The sequence below is a fragment of the Typopeltis vanoorti genome, chromosome 16 (assembly GCF_054136105.1).
Source record: "Typopeltis vanoorti isolate ZY-2024b chromosome 16, IOZ_Tvanoo_1.0, whole genome shotgun sequence".
In the NCBI taxonomy this organism is placed as follows: domain Eukaryota; kingdom Metazoa; phylum Arthropoda; class Arachnida; order Uropygi; family Thelyphonidae; genus Typopeltis; species Typopeltis vanoorti.
Genome location: NC_143564.1, coordinates 81,080,757 through 81,105,914, shown reverse-complemented (window position 1 = coordinate 81,105,914; position 25,158 = coordinate 81,080,757). Strand labels below are relative to the sequence as shown.

The window sequence follows — 25,158 nt, the reverse complement described above, 5'->3', positions numbered from 1 at the left end:
CCAGTGTGTCTGGACCATGAGGTCAAATAGTAAACACACAAACATAATGCATCCAGACCACTGGTTTGAGTACAGTTTGAGTACTGGTTTGTGTTGAGCGCTTGCTTTTCAAAATGTACTATGTAGAAGTTGGCTAGTGTGTGTGTGGGAGGTGGGGGGGGGGAGGGAGAGAGAGAGAGAGAGAGAGAGAGAGAGATGAGGGAATCCATAGCATTTCCATCCAGCTATTCATATATTTTACTTTCAAAAAGAAATAACTACAACAAATAGTGAATTTGAATAATTCTGTTATATCAGAGGGAAAATGTAGCTAATGAAGGGAAGGGTCCCTGTGAAAGGTACATTAGTGAACAGTAAAGTGATGTCAAGGTAAAATATTTATTAATGTTTTAAAGTGCAGGGAATTTTAATAAAAGAAGGAGAGATACCTGCTGGAGATGTGCAAGCGATTTGGATAAATGTTTGGCCAGTCTGCGGGTAAGGGCTATGTATGCTATCAACTATTGGACGAAGGGGTAATTAGGTCTATGAATTTGAAAGAACCTTATGTCCTGATGGTTTAACATTAAAAAGGTAATAGTTTTTTGATAATATCTTCAGGCCAAGAGGCAACTTTTCTAAATAATTTATACATTTTTTTCTTTTGATATTTGGTAGGATGCAAATCTATAAGTATCTGATAAGATACTTATAGGTTATCTGATAAGGAGAGGAGTCCTTAAGTAGATAATTCATTTTTCTGTCATAATCTGTTTGGTCCATAATTATAGTCGCATTTTCATCAGCTTTTGTTATAATTTTTTTGTTCCTATATAACTTTTTTAAGTGCTGATATTTCTTTATGTGAAATGTTACTCTTGGGAAGTTTGGATTTCACAAGAATACAGACCACATCAATAGGAATGTTATTAGCCATCATGGGTGAGAGATCATAGATACATTCCATGCTAGTCATTAGAAAAGACAGCTAAAGTTCTGCATGTATGATCTTCGTACCACTTTCAAACCATTTACTCAGCTAGCTACTTTCATCTGTTCTCCTGGAGTGTATAAAGTTCCTTGTGCTTGCAATTTAGCCTACTTTGGACACAATGGTAGATCAGTCAACATTCACCTTGAAGAACACAAAAATTACATCCATGATCATCTATATGGCAAGTTAGAACTAGCACATCATGCTCTGGATACTCCACATAGGATTGAATGAAAGAAGACATTGAGACTACGATTAGAATCAGCATCTGCTTTGAAGCATTCCCCACCCCCAAAACCTCCACAAGTAAGGTTGCATTAATTTGCCAAAGATCTGGGAAACAGTCATTCTGAAAGTAGACAGTCTGACTTTTTCAAATTAACTTCATGGTTATCTGGCTCACAGAGGGCACCATGTAAGGACCTTAGATCTATTTCAGTTTCAGTTAGAAGTTGGACTGTTTCACTTATTTAGTTCAGTGCTGTGTGCTTCTCACAATTATATTTGTGCTGGGTAGAAAACCACCAAAACTTCAATTTAGAAAGATGCTGGGTAGAAAATCAGCAAAACTTCAATGTATAAAATGACTGTCAGACATACAAAAATATTTTGGGAAAATTTGGAGAAAACAGCAAAGCTAATAATAATGACAAATATCTGTTGGATTTCTGCTCAGGACATTGATTGGTTATTATTAACATAATGTTCCAACATAAAAATGTGCATAAATTCACATGGAGAGAAGAGGCAACGAATAAGAAAAATCTCATTGACTAAGTTATTGTTGATAGTGATCTTTTCTCATTGGTGCAGGATACTAAAGTGTACAGAGGACTTGAAATTGGAAGTGATCACCATTTAGTCTTGAGCAGGGTAAAACTGAATTTCATATTGAAAAGAAGTACATGTAACAAAGTTTTAAAGCGAATAAAAGTTGAGCAGCTCTCAGATGTAAACTGTAGACTAAAATACACAAACATAAGTCAAGAAAAAATAAAGGAGTTTGAGAACAGGAACCAAACCTTGGAGATTCAGTGGCAAGTCCTGAAGAAAACATTGATTTAGCCAGATAAGCATGTGGTGAGGTTGTCTGCAAGGATATAAAAATCAGAACTCCATGATGTAAACAGGAAGTTAAAGAGGCAATGAAGGAAAAGAAGACAGCATATCAGAAGTTCCTGGCGAATAAGTACGCCTGTGCTCTTAGAGAATACAGAAACAAATGTAAGAAAGCTAAACACTGTATAGAACTAGCTAAACACAAGTCATGTGAGATGATAAAGGTGACATGAAAACTTGTGAAAAAGATATTCTTGATGCATGGAGTAATTACTTCAATTGCTAAACGAAACAATCAGTGACAGCACAGTTGTAAAAAAAACACTCGACAGGCATGCAATCAGGAATACATATCCATACTTGAAGTAGAAAAAGCTGAAATGTGGAAAGACAGCAGGAGTAGATGATATTCGACCAGAAATGCTGAAGTATGGTGGTATAAAAGTCTTACAGTGGCTGCACAGCATAGTTCAGAAGGCCTGGGCAGGGGGACAAATTCCAGATGATTGGAATAGAGCTCTCATAGTACCCATATATATATAAAAAAATGGAAATAAAATTGAATGTGAAAATTACATAGGCATTTTCCTACTGAGTGTTCCTGGTAAGATTTATGCAAGTATAATTGAGAGACAGTTGAACAGGATCGTGGAAGGGAAGCTTGGTGAAGAACAAGCTGGATTCGGGCCAAATAGAAGCTGTCATGAATTGAATGTGAGAACTGAATGTGAAAATTACAGAGATATTTCTCAACTGAGTGTTCCTGGTAAGATTTATTCAAGTATACTTGAGAAACGGTTGAGAAGAATTGTAGAAGAAAAGCTTGGTGAAGAACAAGCTGGATTCAGGCCAAATACAGGCTGTCAGGATCAGATCTTCACTTTACGACAAATAGTTGAGAAAGCATGGGAATTTAACAAAGATCTGTATTTAAGTTTTATCGATCTGGAAAAGGCATATGAAACGGTGCCAAGAGAGAAGCTATTCAACATGCTACAGTTATATGGTATCAATGGGGCATTATATCAAGCAATATTTAGTCTTTATTTGAGTTGCAAGTTAGCAGTTAGAATTGAAGGAAGTACAGGAAGATGGTTTACTGTTAAATCTGGTGTGAGACAAGGATGTACATCATCATCAAATTCCTGACACGTACCCTCAAGGGGTGTACAGGATATGATAGTACTACATGAAAAATTTACATAATTACTAACTTCCTATCTACAATTTTACTCCAAATCAGTCTGTTACTTGTCAAGATTCCAACATTATCAGATCTTATATTTCTATCGGCTAAGGCACTTTGTACCATATCAATCAACCTATATCTTGGTCTTCCTCTGGGTCGTTTTCCTGCCACACTTGTTTTGTTAATCTTTCCTCGCCCATTCTGTTTAAGTGACCATACCACCTGAGATTTGCTCTGCTAACACATTCCTGGATGCTGACAATGTAAAGTTCTTTCCTAATATCCTCGTTTTTTAATATGATATTGCCACTGATGCCATCTGTTCATGCCTTTAATCTTTCTCAAGACTCTCATATCTGTGGTTAATAATTGGAGATGTTAATGTTAGCACTTTGCTTAATGCGGATGATGTTGTACTTCTAAATAAATCTGCTACAAGTCTGCAAGATTTCCTGACTAAATTGAATAACTGTTGTAATAGATATGGTATGAAGGTCAGCAATAAAAAGACAATGAAAATAGGTAGAATCGTTGAAAATGTCAACTGCGTTGTGAAAAGAGAACCTCTGGAACAAGCAAAACATTTCTGCTACTTAGGCATGATTTTTAGTAAAGATAGTAAATTAAATATGGAAATAGACAACAAAATTAGTAAAGCTAGTATGGTGGGAAGTCAATTGAATAAATTCATATGGAATAAGAGAGAAATTAGTTGGAACACTAAATTAGCTGTATACAAAACAGTGTTCAAACCAGTTTTAACTTATGGATCTGAAAGCTGGGTCAGAAGTAAAACTCTTGACCAAAGACTAGAGACCGCAGATATGCGAGTCCTGAGAAAGATTAGAGGCATGAACAGATGGAATCAATGACAATATCATATTAAAAATGAGAATATTAGGAAAGAACTTGACATTGTCAGTATCCAGTAATGCGCTAGCAGAGCTAATCTCAGGTGGTATGGTCACTTAAACAGAATGGGCAAGGAAAGATTAGCAAAACAAGTGTTCTCTGCCAGGTTGGCAGGAAAACGACCCAGAGGAAGACCAAGATATAGTTGGATTGATACGGTACAAGGTGCCTTAGACGATAGGAATATAAGATCTGATAATGTTGGAGTCTTGACAAGTAACAGACTGATTTAGAAGAAAATTATAGATAGGAAGTTAGTAATTATGTAAATTTTTCGTGTAGTACTATCATATCCTGTACACCAGTGCTTCCCAAACTTCTGGATGTCAGGGTCCCCTTTGCAAAAATTAAAATATTTTACGGCCCCCCTTGAAAAAAAATCGTAATAGAGAGATATATTATTATAATATTTATTGTATTTATATTCAATACAAAACATACACAGCGAATATTGCAAAAATCAAACGCATATATTACATTTTTTGCCTCTTACCATTTGGTTCTGAAGACGATGAGGGCTGTTCTGATAAAATATGAAATATTGTCCTTTTTTTTAGAGTCTGATTCTATTTCTTCTGATTGTTCACAGGAATTTTTTTTTTTTTTTTATCAGCCACTTATACATCTCTGGGTTAAATTTTTTAACATAGAATAGATCAAATAATATCACCACTTACCGATACTGGCACACCACCGACTGATAACATGAAATTAGTGAATATTACCTGAATAAGGGAATCCCTGGACCAGGAACATTTTTCTCTTTTGTGACTTTTCTCCCTTTAAGGTAATTAAGCCTAACGCGAAACAGACAGCAACGGCAGGTTATTAAAACGTGCATATGATTGGTGCAGTATTAACAAAAGATCGCGCAACCGAAAGATAAAAGCACAGCTGACAATTGAGTTGAAATGCTAACTCTCTTCAACCGAATTTCATATGTGAAACTGCCATAACATTCATTATATATATATATTACTTAGTTTTAACACTTTTACGAATTTTAACACGTTCGTTTGAATTTTATTGCTGCCTTGGGAAATTGAACTCACGCACATCTAATTAATAAATAGTTTTTAGTTAGATACTGTGTTTGCCCATGCAACATATGGTTTCGTTTCAGTCTATAAAGCATAGTTTCTGTATGAGGGGACATGTGATTCATTAATTAGTGTGTTTTTATCCCAGTTGTCTCTAATTGCACTATTTGTTGAGAAATATATTACACAGACTCCTCATACCTTATTCACTGGCATAATAAAAGTACTTGTTTTTATTGCCTCTGCAGTATAGTGGCTGTTAGGGAGGGCATGTTGCTTACCACTGCAAGCAAGTTACTATCTCCCCACATGAACTTGTTTAAGCTTTTTTTTTCATGTGTGAAGTATATGCGAAACTTTTATTGGTAACAGAAAACTAGCTCGGATGACAGTGATAATATAAAACGAGTTTTGATATGTATATAAAGTCGATATCAACAGTCCCTGATTATGAACGCGTGATGAAAGGAACAGGAAGATTTGGAGCTTCCCTGGAGAGCATTCGAAGTAAATACAATTAACCACTGCTTTGAAATGAAACATATGAATAAGCAATATTTACTAATATTCATTAAGTGCCGAAATACACAGGAAGCAAAGTTTGTGAACCAACACCAACATGTGAATTTTTCCATTAAAATATAAAAAATAACAAAAAAGAAATAATAAATAATAAAAGTTAAATATGTTTCTTTTAAAATAAAAAAAATCTACTTAGTCTTAAAACATTTTAAATTTGTTTTCATTATTTCGGCCCCCCTCAACAAAACCTACGGTCCCCAAGGGGGCCGCGGCCCACAGTTTGGGAAGCACTGCTGTACACCCCTTGAGAGTACATGGCAGGAATTTGATGATGATGATAGAAGCTGTCAGAATGAGAGTTTCACTTTACAACAAATAGTTGAGAAATCATGGTAATATAACAAAGATCTGTATTTAAGTTTTGTAAATCTGGAGAAGGCATATGACAAGGTTGCAATAGAAAAGCAATTCAAAATGCTACAGTTATATTGTGTCCATGAAGGTATTATTTCAAGCAATACTTAGTTTTTATTTGAGTTCTAAGTCAGCAGTTAGAATTGAAGAAGATATAGGAAGATGGTTTGATATTAAATCTGGTGTCACACTAGTCATATACAAGTTGCCCAGTCCTGAAGTTACTTCAGGAGCAAACTTTGTTTGCTTACACTTGGATAAAAGATTAAACTAAAATATTATTTCTTGGCATCTTTAATTTATAGTATAACCAAGTAAAAAACTTCCAACATTGAGTCTAAATCCAGAGTATTTTAGTAATAAGGTGTGATACCATATGGCTACTCATATGAAAATATGACTTCTGCATTACTTCAATCTTGGTATCACCTCTGGGTCTGGCTCCCACCGAGGAGACCTCAATAAAGGTCAAAGTCAGTCTGATTAGTGGCCCTTCTCATAATGCATAGCATTATACATGTCCATAAAGATATGTTCATTGCATTATGGGATACTAAGGTAGGTGATGTGAAATCATTAGCTTCTATACACGAGTTGCCCAGTCATGAAGTTACTTCAAGCACAAACTTTGTTTGCTTACACTTTGGTAAAGGATTAAACGAAGAATATAATTTTTTTGCATCCTTAATTTATAGAATAACCAAAAGAAAAAACTTCCAAGAGAGAAATAAGTCAAAACATTAAATTAGCTGTATACAAGACAGTGTTCAAACAACCAATTTTAACTTACGGATCTGAGATCTGAGTTAGAAATAAAACACTTGACCAAAGACTAGGGACCACATATATGAGAGTCCTGAGAAAGATTAGGGGCATGAACAGATGGCATCAGTGGTAATATCATATTAAGAACGAGGATATTAGGAAACAACTTGACATTGTTAGCATACAGGAATTTGTTGGGAGAGCTAATCTCAGGTAGTACGGTCACTTAAACGGAATGGGTAAGCAAAGATTAGCAAAACAGTGTTCTCTGCCAGGAAAAAGACCTAGAGGAAGATCAAGATATAGATGGATTGATACAGTAAAAAGTGCCTTAGAAGACAAAAATATAAGATCTGAGAATGTTAGAATCTTCACAGGTAACAGATTGATTGGGAGGAAAATAGTAGATAGTAAGTTAGTAATGATGTAAATTTTTCATGTAGCACTATCATATCCTCTACACCCCTTGAGGGTATATGTCAGGAATTCGATAATGACAATGTTTTTGCTGCAGCATATGTGATATGTATTTGTATGAATGAGCATTAATTAAAAGGTAGCAAATTAAAGTTAATCAGCATCACAGTAGTGGTACTTAGAGTATTGGACAAGTTAGTACAAGGTAATGTTAAATTGTGAATGAAGATATTTTATATGTTTTAATACTTCATTCCCATTTAACATAATCCACCATGTCATAAGCAAGACTTGTAAATGTTATTTGTTGTTAGTCTCTTGCTTGTAATATATTATTCATATAAATGCTTTGAGTTTTGTTTGTTATTAATTAATTATTTAATCTTAGAATATGTAATAATAATGAAAAGACTATATAAATATGTCATTCATTGTAATTAGTTTACTCTGTAAAATTTATTATAAGAAACTGTTTGTATATAAATTTAAATGTATATTATATGAATTGTGATATATTTTTTTATTTCCGTATGTAAGAGTGATTTTATGTAATTCTTCTGATTGGATTTGATTGGCTACTGAAGGAGAAACGGAGTTTATTTTAGTTAGCTCATGCTGAGAACGTGAGCTACTGTGTATAAACAGAGAAGCCAGTGGATATAAGCTGAACTGGTTAGAACCGGATTTTGGCAGGAAGAAGGAACGTAGTTGATTGGAAAACAAAAGTAAGTAAAGGAGAAAGCTTAGAGACAGCAAAGAGACCGGTGGTGTGTAACAGAAGGGGAGTTGATATATACCATCAATTGACTATGAAAGGACCGGGAATTAATAGGCATCGTGAAATACTTCTATGGGAGTTCTGATACTACAATATTTTCCAAATGGTTTGTGGAAGAATAGTGCAGAACCGAAGTTAATACATAGAAGAAAATAAGGAATTAGTAGATAACTAAAACCTAGTGCATCAAGACTTGTGTATTTCTGTGTCTATAATTCAGTTATTACAGTGCAAGATTTTTTTAGAATTGTGTTGAGATAAAGTAAAAGTCAACAAGAATTTCAAATGTGCCTACACGAATTCGATGTGTAGAAGCACTAATCCAGTAAGAGTTGTCCTTTCTGTAACATGCGAAGCTATAACAGTTAACTCCGTCGGATATATTTTGACGTTAGCTGTGGTGTTATGTCAATCATTGGTCGGATGTTAGATGTACTGAAGTACTTTCACCTCGAAATAATAAGTCTCATGTTATTCTATTAAATGTTTGCTGACTGAAAAGGAATTTAGTGTAGCTTGTCATAAAATTAGTTATTGTGACAATAAGAAAGTTAAGCCTTTAAAAACTATTTTCAACTTGTTTGACTGAACAAAAAGAACTGATAAATGAACATTTGATAATTTATGGATTGTTATTGTTCTGACTACTTTAAACTGAGCTAATATATTTATGATATGATTCATCCAATTGGATAGAGAGAAATATGTCAGAAAAATACTAATGCTTTAAGAATTAAGAATTGTTAACATTAGTCATGATCCTCAAACCTAATTGAGAAGTTATTAATGTCTGAATGTGAATTCTTATAATATTTTAATTGGATAACCTTTTTACTAGTATTATTACTAGTATTTAAGGCTCCCTTTGTGAAAGCCTTAAATACTAGTAATAATCTCAGCCTGAAGTTAAAGTGATAACATAAGTATAGTGGAAGATTGATTCCTCTATATTATTTAGACTAATCTGAATCTAGGGTGGCACAGTATAATATAAATTTCTTTATATTCAGATGAGCATCAATCAACAACTAACCAAGAAAAACTGGAAATTTAAAAGATAAGAATAAATAACCAACATAAATGGAACAGTTAGCTAGGTAGGACGACACAACAAAATGGCGCAGTCAGCAGGATGTGAATTCACTAGCGTAAATTAAGCAATTGAATAATTTGGGGTAATAGTATAAGTAGAAGTGATCTTTAAAACCTTAATAGTAAATTTAAGTGAATCACAGTGAGCAGGTTGTGAACCAGAATCAGGCAAAGAAAGAAGTTATTTTAGAATTGAGATTATAAAATTAAGTTTTGTATCTGATAAATTAATATGACTGTTTCATCTAATACGGGAATGGAAGATAGTGAATTCTTCCATACTGTAAACCTCCAACAGGTCTTTCTTCAATTTTCAGGAGAAGAATCAGATGATGTACTAATTTTTTTTCTTTTGTTGAGAAGCTTATGAAAGTAGCTAACTGAACTGACTTTCAATTATTAATATTGCTGAGAAGTAAATTAACTGGTAAGGCAAAAACATTTTTATATTCATCCCCAATTCTTAAAGAAACATTAGAGTCAGAAATTTAAGGATGTTTTGATTTCACAGTATTCTAGATTAAGAAGTATTGGTCTCAACTTAAGGAAACTATAGAGAGCCACACAAAAGGATAAAGAAAGTGTCACAGATTTTTTCAATCGCATGTTGACTCTTTCCAACAGTCTAAATGTGTCTAATGAAGATAAACCACATTTAGATTGGGCTGTATTCCAACAGTTTCGACACGGCGTAAAATTAGAGTTAAGAGAGACTGCCTACAAGAAGAGAATTAACACCTTAGAAGAATGTTTTAAGGCTATCAAAGAAAGAGAACAGGTGATTGGAGACTTTTGTCCCTCATCCAATGTAGGCCTTGTAAATGTTGTGAATAAAACTGATTATCCCTTGGACCAGTCTAAAGTTGGAGGGAAGAATAAAGAAGAAGAGGAGAAAATAAAGAATATGGGAGAAAGTCCTATCAGTGTTAATCACATGACTGTGAATAAAGAACAATCCAACAAGAAGTTCATGGAAGATGTACAAAGCTTAGTTCACCAGGAAGTTAAGAAATTGCAACAACCAATTATCATCATCAAATTCCTGCCATGTACCCACAAGGGGTGTACAGGATATGATAGTACTACATGAAAAAATTATATCATTACTAACTTCCTATCTACAATTTTCCTCCAAATCAGTCTGTTACTTGTCAAGACTCCAACATTATCAGATCTTATATTTCTATCGTCTAAGGCACTTTGTACCGTATCAATCCACCTATATCTTGGTCTTCCTCTGGGTCGTTTTGCTGCCAACCTGGCAGAGAACACTTGTTTTGCTAATCTTTCCTCGCCCATTCTGTTTAAGTGACCATACCACCTGAGATTAGCTCTGCTAACACATTACTGGATGCTGACAATGTCAAGTTCTTTCCGAATATTCTCGTTTTTAATATGATATTGCCATTGATGCCATCTGTCCACGCCTCTAACCTTTCTCAGGACTCTCATATCTGCAGTCTCTAGTCATTGGTCAAGTGTTTTACTTCTGACCCAGCTTTCAGATCCATAAGTTAAAACTGGTTTGAACACTGTCTTGTATACAGCTAATTTAGTGTTCCAACTAATTTCTCTCTTATTCCATATGAATTTATTCAATTGCTTCCTACCATACTAGCTTTACTAATTTTGTCGTCTATTTCCAAATTTAAATTACTATCTTCACTAAAAATCATGCCTAAGTAGCAGAAATGGTTTACTTGTTCCAGAGGTTCTCTGTTCACAATGCAGTTGACATTTTCAACGATTCTGCCTATTTTCATTGTCTTTGTCTTTTTATTTCACCCCCCTTAAGCACCACAACCAATTATGGATAGTCTTAATGAAGTGATGAGACAATTGACAGCAATCACTGTAGTCTAAAGAAGACCAAAACCCCACAGCAAAGATTAATGAAAGAATCAAACTAGAAGTAGAAAGACAAAATCAACCCATTTTAGCAAATCTAAGTAAGTTGTTACAAGGACTACAAAATGTTAAACAACAGATACCCATTGTCTCTCAACCTCAGACAGAGAGAGAACATAGAGATCCTCCCAAATGTTATAGTTCCAATAAAGTTGGACATCTTGCTTAATAGTTTTAATAACAAAAGAAATTACTCAAACAACAATGGGATTCAAAGTTTGGACACACCTCACAGAAGATATAATAGAATTCAGAAACACCAAAGATCTAATGAACAATTGATGAGAATTAGAGGAGAAATCCTAGACTCTAAGTTTGATATTTTATTGGATACAGGATGCAATGCCTCAACCATTAGAAAGGACTATTTCCTAAGTATAAAACACAAATTATGGAAGAACATTATCAAACTGAGAGAATCTGTGAGAATTACTACTCTCTCGGACTCAAGCTTCATAGCTTATGAGAAAGTTCGTGCAAGGATTTACCTATCAGAATTTAGACCATGTGTCTAGCAGGATTTGCTTGTTGTCCCCACAACAACCAACTTAAGCTCCCACATTATATTAGGAACAAATTTCTTAGCAAAGTATCAATTCTCCTGTAATTTTTCTAACAGGGAAATCTCCCTAATGAACAGGAAAAGAAGTATCAGAAGAAATAGTGATCATATATATGATGGAACAAGGTGACAGACAAAGGAGTTTTATTCACCAAATGGATTGGAACTGCCTACTAAAGTAAAGTCATCTGTAAGTAAATCAACTAAAAAGGATGGTGATGTAAATTCTGATTTGCTTTATCAGACTGAAACACTACTAGATACTGATGAGCCATCACAGCAACAAATATCCATACCTAAGCCAGATGTTGATACTGAAAATCAACTAACAGTTAAAGTTAATTTTGCCAGCTACCTTACATAATAGAATTAAAAATTTGGGAAGTCAATGGAAATACAAGGGAATGAGTGATCACATAAGGAAGACTAAAAGAACAGATTACCAAGACGTGAGACAACTGAGGCTAGGTATTAGTGACAGAGAACAGAGTTTCTACTCTGAAAAGACATTACCTCACTATACGCACAGAGAACAAATGTTTCCTTATGATAGAAACAGCAAGGATCTAAGAGGAAATACAGAGAGAAATAAAAATATAAACCATTACAACAAATCAGGCTTGGTTCAACCTAGGAACTATTTAAGAACTCAAAAAGGAGATGAGAAATCTGATTCCTCCACCAATGGATCTTAAGTGAAAAATTTTTCTTTAAAGAAAAATTTTTCAGAGAAAGAGTAGGCTTTTGTTAAATTGTGAATGAAGATATGTTATATGTTTTAATACTTCATTCGCATTTAACATAATCCACCATGTCATAAGCAAGACTTGTAAATATTATTTGTTGTAAGTCTCTTGCTTGTAATATATTATTCATATAAATGCTTTGAGTTTTGTTTGTTATTAATTAATTATTTAATCTTAGAATATGTAATAATAATGAAAAGACTCTATATAAATATGTCATTCATTGTAATTAGTTTACTCTGTAAAATTTATTATAAGAAACTGTTTGTATATAAATTTAAACGTATATTATATGAATTGTGATATATCTTTTTATTTCTGTATGTAAGAGTGATTTTATGTAATTCTTCTGATTGGATTTGATTGGCTAGTGAAGGAGAAACAGAGTTTATTTTAGTTAGCTCGTGCTGAGAATGTGAGCTACTGTGTATAAACAGAGAAGCCAGTGGATATAAGCTGAACTGGTTAGAACCGGATTTTGGCAGGAAGAAGGAATGTAGTTGATTGGAAAACAAAAGTAAGTAAAGGAGAAAGCTTAGAGACAGCAAAGAGACCGGTGGTGTGTAACAGAAGGGGAGTTGATATATGCCATCAACTGACTATGAAAGGACCAGGAATTAATAGGCATCGTGAATTACTTCTATGGGAGTTCTGATACTACAATATTTTCCAAATGGTTTGTGGAAGAATAGTGCAGAACCGAAGTTAATACATAGAAGAAAATAAGGAATTAGTAGATAACTAAAACCTCGTGCATCAAGACTTGTGTATTTCTGTGTCTAAAATTCAGTTATTACAGTGCAAGATTTCTTTAGAATTGTGTTGCCATAAAGTAAAAGTCAACAAGAATTTCAAATATGCCTATGCGAATTCGATGTGTAGAAGCAGTAACCCGGTAAGAGTTGTCCTTTCTGTGACATGTGAAGCTATAACAGTTAACTTCGTAGTTATATTTATATATACATTTAAATATAACTATCTGCAAAAGGTTATCCAATTAAAATATTATAAGAATTCACATTCAGACATTAATAACTTCTCAATTAGGTTTGAGGATCATGAATACTTTAAACTGAGCTAATATATTTATGATATTATTCATCTAATTGGATAGAGAGAAATACCAATGCTTTAAGAATTGTTAACGTTAGTCATTATCCTGAAACCTAATTGAGAAGTTATTAATGTCTGAATGTGAATTCTTATATTTTAATTGGATAACATTTTGCAGATAGTTATATTTAAATGTATATATTGTACTTTCCCACATTAAATGTTTTCTTTTGTTGAATTAAACTTGGTGTTTGCCTGATTTTCTTTCACTGCAGCACTCATAAAATTGATGGACCTTTGCGGAAGCCTTAAATACTAGTAATAACCTCGGCCTGAAGTTAAAGTGATAATATAAGTATAGTTGGAGATTGATTCCTCTATATTATTTAGACTAATCTGAATCTAGGGTGGTGCAGTATAATATAAATTTCTTTATATTCAGATAAGCATCAATCAACAACTAACCAAGAAAAACCAGAAATTTAAAAGATAAGAATAAATAACCAATATAAATGGAACAGTTAGCTAGGTTGGGACGACAGAATTCAGGACTGGATACACAAGAATTTCAGTCTCTATGGAGGTCAACATGGCTTTTTCAAGGATAGGGCTTGCCATATGTAATTTATTTTTTATAATAAAGTGATGCTTGCTTCAGTTGGATAAAGGAAATGGCTACAAAGTGATATTGCTAGACTGAACAGGCATTTTGACAGAATAGTATATACAGGTAACTGTTTCCTTAAATGGAGTAGATAAGAAGGGACACAAAGTAAGTGATTTGAATAAAGGGTAGCTGATAGACATCAAACAGTAGTATATGGGAGAAATGAATCCAGGAGAAGTCAGGTGGATAGCAGTACCATAGGGCTCTTGGTCTGTTACTGTTTAATTTGTACATCAATGATACAATGATAGTATTTGCACTGCATAATTCAAGAGGCCTCGTCAGAGGGTCAAATTCCAGATGACTGTAACAAAGCACTCATAGTACCCATCTAAGAAGTCAAATAAAACACAATGTGAGAATTATGGAGGTATTTCCTTACTGAATGTTCCTGGGATGATAATATGCAATATACAAGATAGCAGTACCATAGGGCTCTTGGTCGATTACTGTTTAATTTGTACATCAATGATACAAGAGATGCAAGACAAGATGCAAAAAGAAAGTTGTATGGTAGTTGCACTGCATAATTCAGGGGGCCTTGTCAGAGGGTCAAATTCAAGATGACTGTAACAGAGCACTCATAGTACCCATCTAAGAAGTCAAATAAAACACAATGTGAGAATTATGGAGGTATTTCCTTACTGAATGTTTCCAGGATGATAATATGCAATATACTTAAGAAAAAGTTAAGAAAATTATGGAAGGGTAGCTTGGAGAAGAACAAGCTGGATTCCAAATAGAGATTGTCGGAACCAGATTTTCACTTTAAGACAAATAGTTGAAAAACCATGGGAATACAAGAAGGATCTGTATTGAAGTTTCGTAGATCTGGAAAAAGCACAAGGTGCCAAGAGGAAAGTCGTTCAAAACATTACAGTTCATCATCATCAAATTCCTGATATGTGCTGGCCTGGTTGGCCAAGTGGTTAGCGCATCTATGGATTTGAATCCTGCCGTAGGTATGGATGTTTGTGATTGTCTGTGAAAATACTAGTGGTGGAAGGCAGTAGATGGCATTGGTGTAGATGATGATGGTAATTGTGGTTCATTGTAGTTGGTGGATTGAGTGGTGGAGACAGAGAATATCCTCCCTAGATGAGTCTTTGGACTCCATGGAGGTGTCATGTAATAATAATAATATGTATTCTCAAGGAGATGTACAAGATATTATGATAGTAATCAACTTCCAATCAACAATTTTCCTCAATATCAATCTTTTATCTGTCAAGACTCCAACATTATCAGATCTCATATTTCTGTCTTCAAAAACACATTCACTGCATTAATCCAACTATATCTTAGTCTTCCTCTGGGAATTTTTCCTACCAAACTGGCAGAGAACACTTGTTTTGCTAATCGTTCCTATCCCATTCTGTTCAAGTGACCACCATCTGAGATTATCTCTGCTAACACATTCTTGAATGCTAACAATGGTAAAGTTCTTTCCTAATATCCTCATATTTAATGCAATACTGCCATTGATGGCATCTGTTCACTCCAGTAATCTTTCTCTGAACTCTCATATCTACGATCTCTAGTCATTAAGCAAGTGTTTTTTTATTTCTAACTCAGATCTCAGAATAAGTTAAAATTGGTTTGAACACTGTCTTGTATACAGCCAGATTAGAGTTTTGACTAAATACTCCAATATTCCATATAAATTTACTCAGTTGACTTCCTAACACACCAGCTTTACCAATTCCACTGCCTGTTTCAAATTTAATTTGCCATTAACTGAAATATTTTACTTGTTCTATAGGTTCTCCATTCAAGATGCAGTTGATGTTTTCAGTGTCTGTCTATTTTCACTGTCTTTGTCTTTTTATTGCTGATTTTCATACCAAATTTATTGCAACAGTATATTTAATTTAGTCAGGGAATCTTGTAGACTTGTACTGGATTTATTCATAAGTATAACATCATCTGCATAAAGTAAAAGCTAAGATTAATATTACCAATTTTTATATCAGATTTAATACCACTATCCTTCATAATGTGATCCATACAGATAATGAGTAACAATGGAGATAACGTGCATCCTTGTCCCATACCTGATTTAATATCAAACCATCTTCCTGTACTTCCTTCAATTCTAACTGCTGATTTACAACTCAAATATAGACCACTTTTTGCCCGATATAATGTTCCATTTACACGACATAACTGTACTGTTTTGAAGAGCTTTCCTCTTGACACCTTGTTATATGCTTTTTCCAGATCTACAAAACTTAAATAGAAATCCTTGTTACATTCCTAAGATTTCTCAACTATTTCCTTAAAGTGAAAATCTGATCCTGACAACCTCTATTTGGCATGAACCAGGTAGTTTTAACAAACTTAGTTTCTGCAACTTTTCTTATCTGTTTCTCAAGTATACTTTGTATAAATCTTACCAGGAATATAACAAGCAATACTTACTCTGTGTTTGAGTTGTAAGTCAGCAGATAAAACTGAAGGAAATACAGGACTATGATTTGATGTTTTAAATCAGGTGTGAGACAAGAATGTACATTACTTCAACTTATTCATCATGAAGGAAACTGTGTTAAAACTGGAGATGTTAATCTAAGTTCTTTACTTTAAAGTTATACTTCTAAATAAATCCAGTACAATTCTTCAAAATTCCCTGACTAAACTGAATAACTGTTATAATAAATTTGATATGACAAATCTGCAATAAAAAGACAAAGACTATAGGCAAAAACATTGAAATCATCAATGCATCCAAAATGGAGAACAAGTAATACATTTCAGCTATTTAGGTACAATTTTTAATGAAGATGGCAAATTAAATATGAAAATTAACAACAGAATTAGGAAAGCTGGTATGGTAGGAAGTCAAGTGAATAAATTTATACGGAATAACGGAGAAATTAGATGAATGCAGCTACCTGTTATTTTCAACATGCTAAAAACACTTAGGATCAGTAGGATGTTTGTGTATCAGACTATTAACCATTATAATGATAAAGAGTGTGCATCTGACTGCCAAAGAACAGGTCCACTATCCTGTGTTAGGATGCACAAATTTGGGAGGACTGTGAAGGTATGTCTCAGCTGTAATACTGTGAGAACACAGAAAGTGATGTTGCAAGAGATGAACATTTCACAAAGAATGATGACCTGGGGTGAAAGCCTATTACTGTTTTACTGGACACTTCCTAACACCACAATTTATTGACATAGGGTGATAAAATCAAAAGGTACTTCCCCAGCAGCACAAACAAACAGACACAGAGATATCCTCTTCACAGATGAGAAGATTTTCACCATTCAAGAGTTATTTAACTACCAAAACAATTGAGTATATGCCCCAGATGGTCACACAGAATGTGCCATAGCATCCAGGATTCAGAGAGGTCATCATGCTGCATCAATGATGGTTTGGTGTGAATGGGGGAGGGGGTGGAGGTATTGGGAGTATGAAAGTTTCATTTCTGTGAAAAAGGGGTCAAAACCACTGCCAAAGGCTCTCACCCCCAAGTCATCAGTAAGTATACGTGACATTGTGGTAATGTCCCTGAACAAAACCTTGTTTCACAGTAGGCTGTGAATCTTCCGACAGGACTCGGCACCTGCACGCCAGGCAAGGACCACATAACAGTGGTTGGAGGCAAATGTGCCCAACCATCTGATTGGCTGCCTGGAAGTCCCAATCTATGAATTCATTGGGCTTCAAATTGTGGTCAGAGTTTGAGAGAGTAGCCTGCAAGAAACGACATCCCCCAGCATTGCTAGCCTGAAAGTGGATATAGAGTGAGTAGTGACAGCATTTCTTTTGGATGGTGTGAATGTCACCATTAATATGTTGCCTCACAGACTTCAGGCATGTAAAGGCAAAAGGGGAACATTTCGAACATTGCATGCTGCTATATGCACATTATACATGAGGTTTGTATGTGCTGAAAGCTGTAAATGATTTACTGATAGATTAAAGGTTTATGCACTGTTCAAGTTGTAATAGTATTTATTGCCAAACTAGGTATATCAATCAACAACACATAAGAGGAGCACAAAGATGTTGTTACAAAAGCCACTAAAATAAACGATCTCAATAAACACAGCATAAGAAAAATACTCATTAGGTGAAAAAGACAAATGAATGTCTTAAGATTCAGCCTTTGAATGAAAATTTTTAGCTTTAACTTGAATACTGTATACAAGACATAATATGTTATAACAGCAACATTAATGAAATGAAAACAATGTAATGCATAATCAAAGTAATTTCATTTAGTACAAGGAAATGGACAGCATTATCTAATGGTAGATTCAATTCAATTCAACATGTTAAGTAAAATTATTTGCTTACTTTTTCAGCACTATCCGATGTAAGAACAAACGTAGAAAAAACAGGTTTTGGTTGTTGTGCTTTTCTGGGCCAACATTCTATAGTAGCTCCCATTGGGAGACAGAAAAGAGGTACAGACAGGAGGAGAGGGAAATTCTGGTAATCTTCCAGAGGATATCTCCCTAAGATGGCTAGGATGAAAAACACTTGTAGTTTAGCATATGTACAACATTAAAAATGGCATCTTTTAATATTTGGGGATTTCACTGAGTAACAAATCTATAAAAACATATCCATAAATGCATGTGAGGTCTTAGTGTATCAAGATATGAAATGATTTGTAATAAATTTGTTCATATTACTAAATGATGCTGAAGAAAAATCATAGGCTACTTATATTTTGCTACTGTATCTCTCAAAAACTTTTATAGAACTGATATAAACAGAGGCTTACAGAAAAAAAAAAAAAATCAACTATTCATTCTGACATGTCCAATGCAAATTTTGCAACTTACTAGTGACAAATATGATATAACTATACCCTCTTTCAAAAAATAAACAGTGTCACAAAAGAGATTTTAAGATTATTATTAAAAAAAATAATACTCATGTTAAAATCATTTATAGCATCTCCATGGAGTCCAGAGATTCATCACAGGAGATCCAAATCAACCATCATACACACAAATCCTATCATACCTCTCCTTGAATCCATTCACTGTCAGGGAACTCATAACCAATTCTGGCAATCCATTCCACTCACTTGCCAACTCTCCATGTAAAAAATCTGGTCCACATAGCACTACTGACGACACTCTTACACAACTTCCAAGGATGGCCCCTAGTACTCTATTTGTCATATATTGAAAAATTTTACTTGCATCAATTTTATAACACCTCTTTAATATCTTAAATTTTATCTATCATGGTTTATAGTTTTTATTTCTAGTTTATTCATTTATAGTTTTAATAATAAACTATTATTTATAATAAATTATAAAAAATTATTTATAATAATTTTATAATAAACTATTATTTATAGTTTCTATCATGTTCCCTCTTTTCCACCTATCAACTAAACTTTGTAACCAACAAAACTTCAACCTATCCTTGTAGGGAGTATTCCACACACCAATCACCATCTTGGTCACTCTTCTCTGAATATTTATGACACCCCCCCCCCCCCCAAGAAATTCAGGTGACCAAATCTGTAGTCTCTTTGTCCACCATTTCCCCAAGTTCCTAGCCTCATCAATTTCCTGCAAACCAATATCAATATGATACACCATATGCAACCTTTTCAACCCGAAGTGCATAACCTTACATTTTGCAACATTGAATTGACAATCATTATCCTTTGCCCACAATGCCAATTTATTTAAATCATCCTGCAGGATATCTACATCACCTTTATCAACTATTGCTCTCTCCAGTTTTGCATCATCAGCAAACAACTGAATATACCCCGCCCCCCTCTTAAATCTTTTCCTATGTCATTGATATACAAATGAAAGAGTAGTGGACCAATCCCTAAGGTACTCCACTCACCATCAATCTAGACCTCACTCCACCATATACTACTCTCTCGTGTTTGTCAGTCAACCATCCCCCTATCCATGCTACTAGCCTCACATCCATTCCCATCCTCTCCAGTTTTCGTAATAGTTTTCCATGGGGTATTCTGTCAAATGCCTTGGCAAAGTCTAGTAGTATAATGGTGTAGCCATTACCTTTATCCAATTCTCTCACTTTATTATAAAATGTGAATAAGTTACTAAGACAGGACCTACCTTTTACAAAACCATGCTGCCCACTATAGAGTATTGCATCCCTATCCACAAACTGTTGTATTTTAACTTTCACTAACTTTTCAAATACTTTAACAATCACTCCTGATATATTAATTGGTCTGTAGTTTGTTGCCTCTGTCATGGAGCCACCTTTATGCAATGGTGCTATCTTATCCTCTTTCCACTCCCTTGGAACCCTGCCAGAGATGAGACTTAGATTGAACAACTTTGTCAGAGGCAATGCCAATTTTCTCGCATATTCACGTAGTACACAGACTGATGTGCCATCCAGTTCCACTGCTGTGTTCATATTTGTATTTTTAAATATGCTGAACACCTCCTGTTCATCTACCTCAATGTTGATATGCATCTCTGACATCAGCAACTGTAAAATCACACCTGGATGATATACCTTTGCAAAATGATCACTCAGCAATTCAACTATTTCTTTTGGTTTAGCCACCTTCCTACCATGAGCACTGTTTCAAGTCATTCTACTATAGTCCATTTTTCCTCTTGCTACATAATGAAAAACTCTTTTGGGTTTACTTTGGCCTGTTTGGCTAATTCTCTCTCTCGAAGTCTGATTTGGCATTCCTTACCATAGTAGTCGCCCATCTTGCTTGCACTTTGTACTGCTCATGAGTATGCTGATCACTTTTTTTCCCTTTATATATCCTCCACGATGTTTTCTTTTTTTTGCAGCTCTTGCTTTATATCCCTACTCATTCACTTAATTCCAACTTGGTTGATCCCACTGACCTTGGGTATGCAGTCTGAAACTGCTGCCATCAAGAAATCTCTGAACACTTGCCATGCACTACTGACATTCTTTCCTTATAGCTTCTTAAGCCATGTCGCTGTTCCAGAATGACTCCTGAGTCTCTCATAATCACCAAACTTATAACTGACCATAAACCCTCTTCTTGACAGAGAACTCCAATTGGAGGCGGAGTGACTATCTTGGTTAATGATACACCTTCTGATGCTATAATCAAATCCAACACCCTCAAACCCCCTTGTACCTTCTATAATGTTGTTTCATGTAACTATCTCTTAGCAACTGTATAAATCCCACTTTGATCTTGCTATGTCCTCTTTCCTCCCTCCAATCGATGTCCCCATAGTTAAAGTCTCCAATAATAATTGTTCAGCTTACACCCATTGTGCTGAATTGCTGATACATGGTATCTACATTTTTCTGTAACCCCCCCTCCCTCGGTGTATAGCAGCACCCAACAACACATATTTTGTCCTATTTGCCTCTATCTCACACACCAGACAGCCTCAAATTGACCATCTCCTTCAGACCTAATATCCTCTTTAACTTCTAATTTCTTTGCTTGTAATTCTGGAGTTATCATCAGCAATACCTCACCTGCTGTCATGTTCCTTCTACCCTCCCTGAAAATATAATACTCTTTACATTCTATCCCTGTAACTATATCACTATATCATTTTTAGTCTCGGTGATGCCTATAATTTATGCATAAATCGATAAGCTCAAGTTGAGCTTACCGATGCCAAAAACTCCACATCCTTATTCCTGATACTTCTTGCATTCATGTACATACATTTCAACATCCCTTTGTATCCATAGTTACCCTTGTGTAATGTCATTACCAACTATTTAAATTGGAGACTTGTAATTCACATTCAGCACTGCATAATCATTACTATACCTATGATCATTTATCACAGGCGGTGAACAGACACACGCTAGATTTCATCCTCCCTAATATCTCTAATTTCCCTGGTTTTGCACTACCACACACTCTCACTAAACAACACTTTCTCCAAAAATCTAACTCCAAAACCATTCAAATGCAGTCCATCGGGCATATACAAGTCCTTTTATCCATCAAACTCACACTATACATCAATAAACTGTACACCATTCCTCCTGCACAATCTTCTCATTGACTCATTGGGAATGATGGCCCTTCGTCTCAGTTCTGTCCTATCATACTGAGGCAGCAGAATCACATTCTTTACTTTCTTGATCTTCATTTTTGCTTCCACTAACAACTCTTTCATATCTTCTCTCATTGCATATATCTCACCTTTCAAATCATTTGTGCCAGCCAATACAATCAACTCATTCACTCCATTCTTCTGCATACAGCATCACTAACATCCTTTATCTTTTACTAAATAATTTAAGGAAATTATAACGTCAACTTAGGATATACATTAAAATAAATTTTAATATATTTCAATATTTCGGCAATGTCACGTTGCCATTTTCAAGAAACTTAAGAACAAGACATGTGCATGCAGGCACAACAAACAGTAAGTGAGGAAGAAGCAGGAAGCTATTATTTCTTCTAAAGTCCTGATGGTGCCCCCTAGCAGGCAATGTTGGTATTCTTGGGCGATTGGGGCGAAGGTCTTCTGATGTAGGTTTCCCAAATTTGAGACAGTCTCATGCAGACAAATTTGTTGAGGTTTGGATTGTTTCTTAGGGCTGAAGCTGATTCCATGAAAAGCCTTTCATCTTTGTATTTACTACGGTGTATTATCGTGGCTTCCTTCCACCGCATTCTATGGCAGGTATCCAGTGTATGGTCCGCAAGACCAGAGAGGCAGTATTGGTGAAACCAGATGTAGTCCTTGTGTTCTGAAATTCTGATATTTGCTGTCCTGCCTGTTTGGCCAAAGTAGGATAGTTTACAGCTGCAAGGGACCTGGTATACACCAGGTAGGTCTGGGGGGGAGGTTGGTCTTTAGTAGAGCGGATAAGGGATGCCAATTTTTTATATGGTTTGTAACAAGAAGTTAAGTCATGTTTTTTTAGGATTTTTGTAATTTTTTCTGAGGCGCCTCGGATATAGGGTATGGTGATAGATTTAGAGTAATCCTTGTTGTGAGGGGGGGAAGGGTTTATTGGTTTCAATATTTTTTGGATTTTTTGGGGGGAGTAGCCATTGGCTGAGAAAGTGTTAAGAATGTGGTTTAGTTCTGTAGTTAGGGCATTGTCATTTGAACAGATAAGTTTAGTCCTGTTGTGTAGTGTCTTAATGACTCCATATTGTTGCGAGGAGGGGTGGTGGGATTGTTGGTGAATGTATCAGCCTGCATGGGTGGGTTTTCTATAGACTGAGAAAACCAAGGTTCCATCAGGCTGGCAGGTGACTAGTGTGTCTAAGAGAGGAAGGCAGTTGTTTTTCTCTTCTTCCAGGGTGAATTTGATTCTGGGGTGTTGGTTGTTTTAGTGTGTTAGGAAGGAGAGGAGTGCATCGGAGCCATGTGGCCAAATAGTGAACACATCAACATAGCGAAGCCAAATGGTTGGTTTTTGTGGGCAGAGTTTAAGGCTTTCCCTTCAAAAGTCTCCATATAAAAGTTGGCTAAGGGTGGGGAGAGTGGAGAACCCATGGGGGATGTCAATCACAATAGAATCATCACATCTGGTTTAGCTCATCATTTCTCAACATCATATCACGTTATAGATTGGAAAAACAGTTCTATGCCTTACATCGAGAATGACTACAGACACAGAACTTTCAAAAAAGCAGCAGTGGTGCTATGCACAGGCAATAATTTAAATAGAAATCAAGGTGCTATTCTTAAAGACATATGGAAATATCTCATCAATTCTCTCAGCTCAACAGAACTACAATATGCAAAAAACTACACAACACGTGGTCATGTAGCGGATTCTGACTGAAGCATTCGAATGCATGCACGTCATCAAACGTGAATTATCAAATGTAACGGCCGAACAGTTACTAAAGTGTATGTTTTCATGTAACGTGATGCATTTGTTTTCACACCAGTACAGCCTTGAAAATGCTAAACAGTGGCTAGTGAAACTTGTTGGCTCTTTGTATTTGTAATCATTAAATCTCATGGTCTTATAACAATAAAAGTTCTCAGTTTTATACTTCAATATTTCAACAACGTCACGTTGCCATTTTCAAGAAACTTAAGAACAAGACATGTGCATGCAGGCACAACAAACAGTAAGTGAGGAGGAAGCAGGAAGCTATTATTTCTCCTAAAGTCCTGATGGTGCCCCCTAGCAGGCAATGTTGGTATTCTTGGGTGATTGGGGTGAAGGTCTTCTGATGTAGGTTTCCCAAATTTGAGACAGTCTCATGCAGACAAATTTGTTGAGGTTTGGATTGTTTCTTAGGGCTGAAGCTGATTCCATGAAAGGCCTTTCATCTTTGTATTTACTACGGTGTATTATCGTGGCTTCCTTCCACCGCATTCTATGGCAGGTATCCAGTGCATGGTCCGCAAGACCAGAGTAGCTGTATTGGTGAAACCGGATGTAGTTCTTCTGTTCTGAAATTTTGATATTTGCTGTCCTGCCTGTTTGGCCAAAGTAGGACAGTTTACAGCTGCAAGGAACCTGGTATACACTAGGTAGGTCTCTGGGGGGGGGGGGGGTCTTTAGTAGAGCGGATAAGGAATGCCAATTTTTTATATGGTCTGTAACAAGAAGTTAAGTCATGTTTTTTTAGGATTTTTGTAATTTTTTTCGAGGTGCCTCGGATATAGGGTATGGTGATGAATTCAGAGTAATCCTTGTTGTGAGGGGGGAGGGGGGGTTGTGGTTTACCTTCCAAGGTTCTCGGAAACTCTAAATCCATCACCATACCCTATAACCGAGGCACCTCGGAAAAAATTACAAAAATCCTAAAAAAACATGACTTAACTTCTTGTTACAGACCATATGAAAAATTGGCATCCCTTATCCGCTCTACTAAAGACCAACCTCCTTTCCCCCTAGACCTACCTGGTGTATACCAGGTCCCTTGCAGCTGTAAACTGTCCTACTTTGGCCAAACAGGCAGGACAGCAAATATCAGAATTTCAGAACACAAGGACTACATCCGGTTTCACCAATACAGCCACTCTGGTCTTGCGGACCATGCGCTAGATACCTGCCATAGAATACGGTGGAAGAAAGCCACAATAATACACCATAGTAAATACAAAGATGAAAGACTTTTCATGGAATCAGCT

The 25,158-nt window shown here is 35.4% G+C and overlaps 1 protein-coding gene across 2 annotated transcripts in view; it reads right to left on the bottom strand.

Moving 5' to 3' along the window:
* The window catches only part of Crag (DENN domain-containing protein Crag), a 718,705-nt gene that overhangs the window by 603,039 nt on the left and 90,508 nt on the right, over positions 1 to 25,158 (bottom strand). For both annotated transcript variants that reach the window (XM_090406570.1, XM_090406571.1), the window contains exon 6: positions 18,413 to 18,582. In XM_090406570.1, coding sequence (XP_090262696.1) covers positions 18,413 to 18,582 — 170 coding nt within the window. The remainder of the gene's footprint in view (positions 1 to 18,412; positions 18,583 to 25,158) is intronic.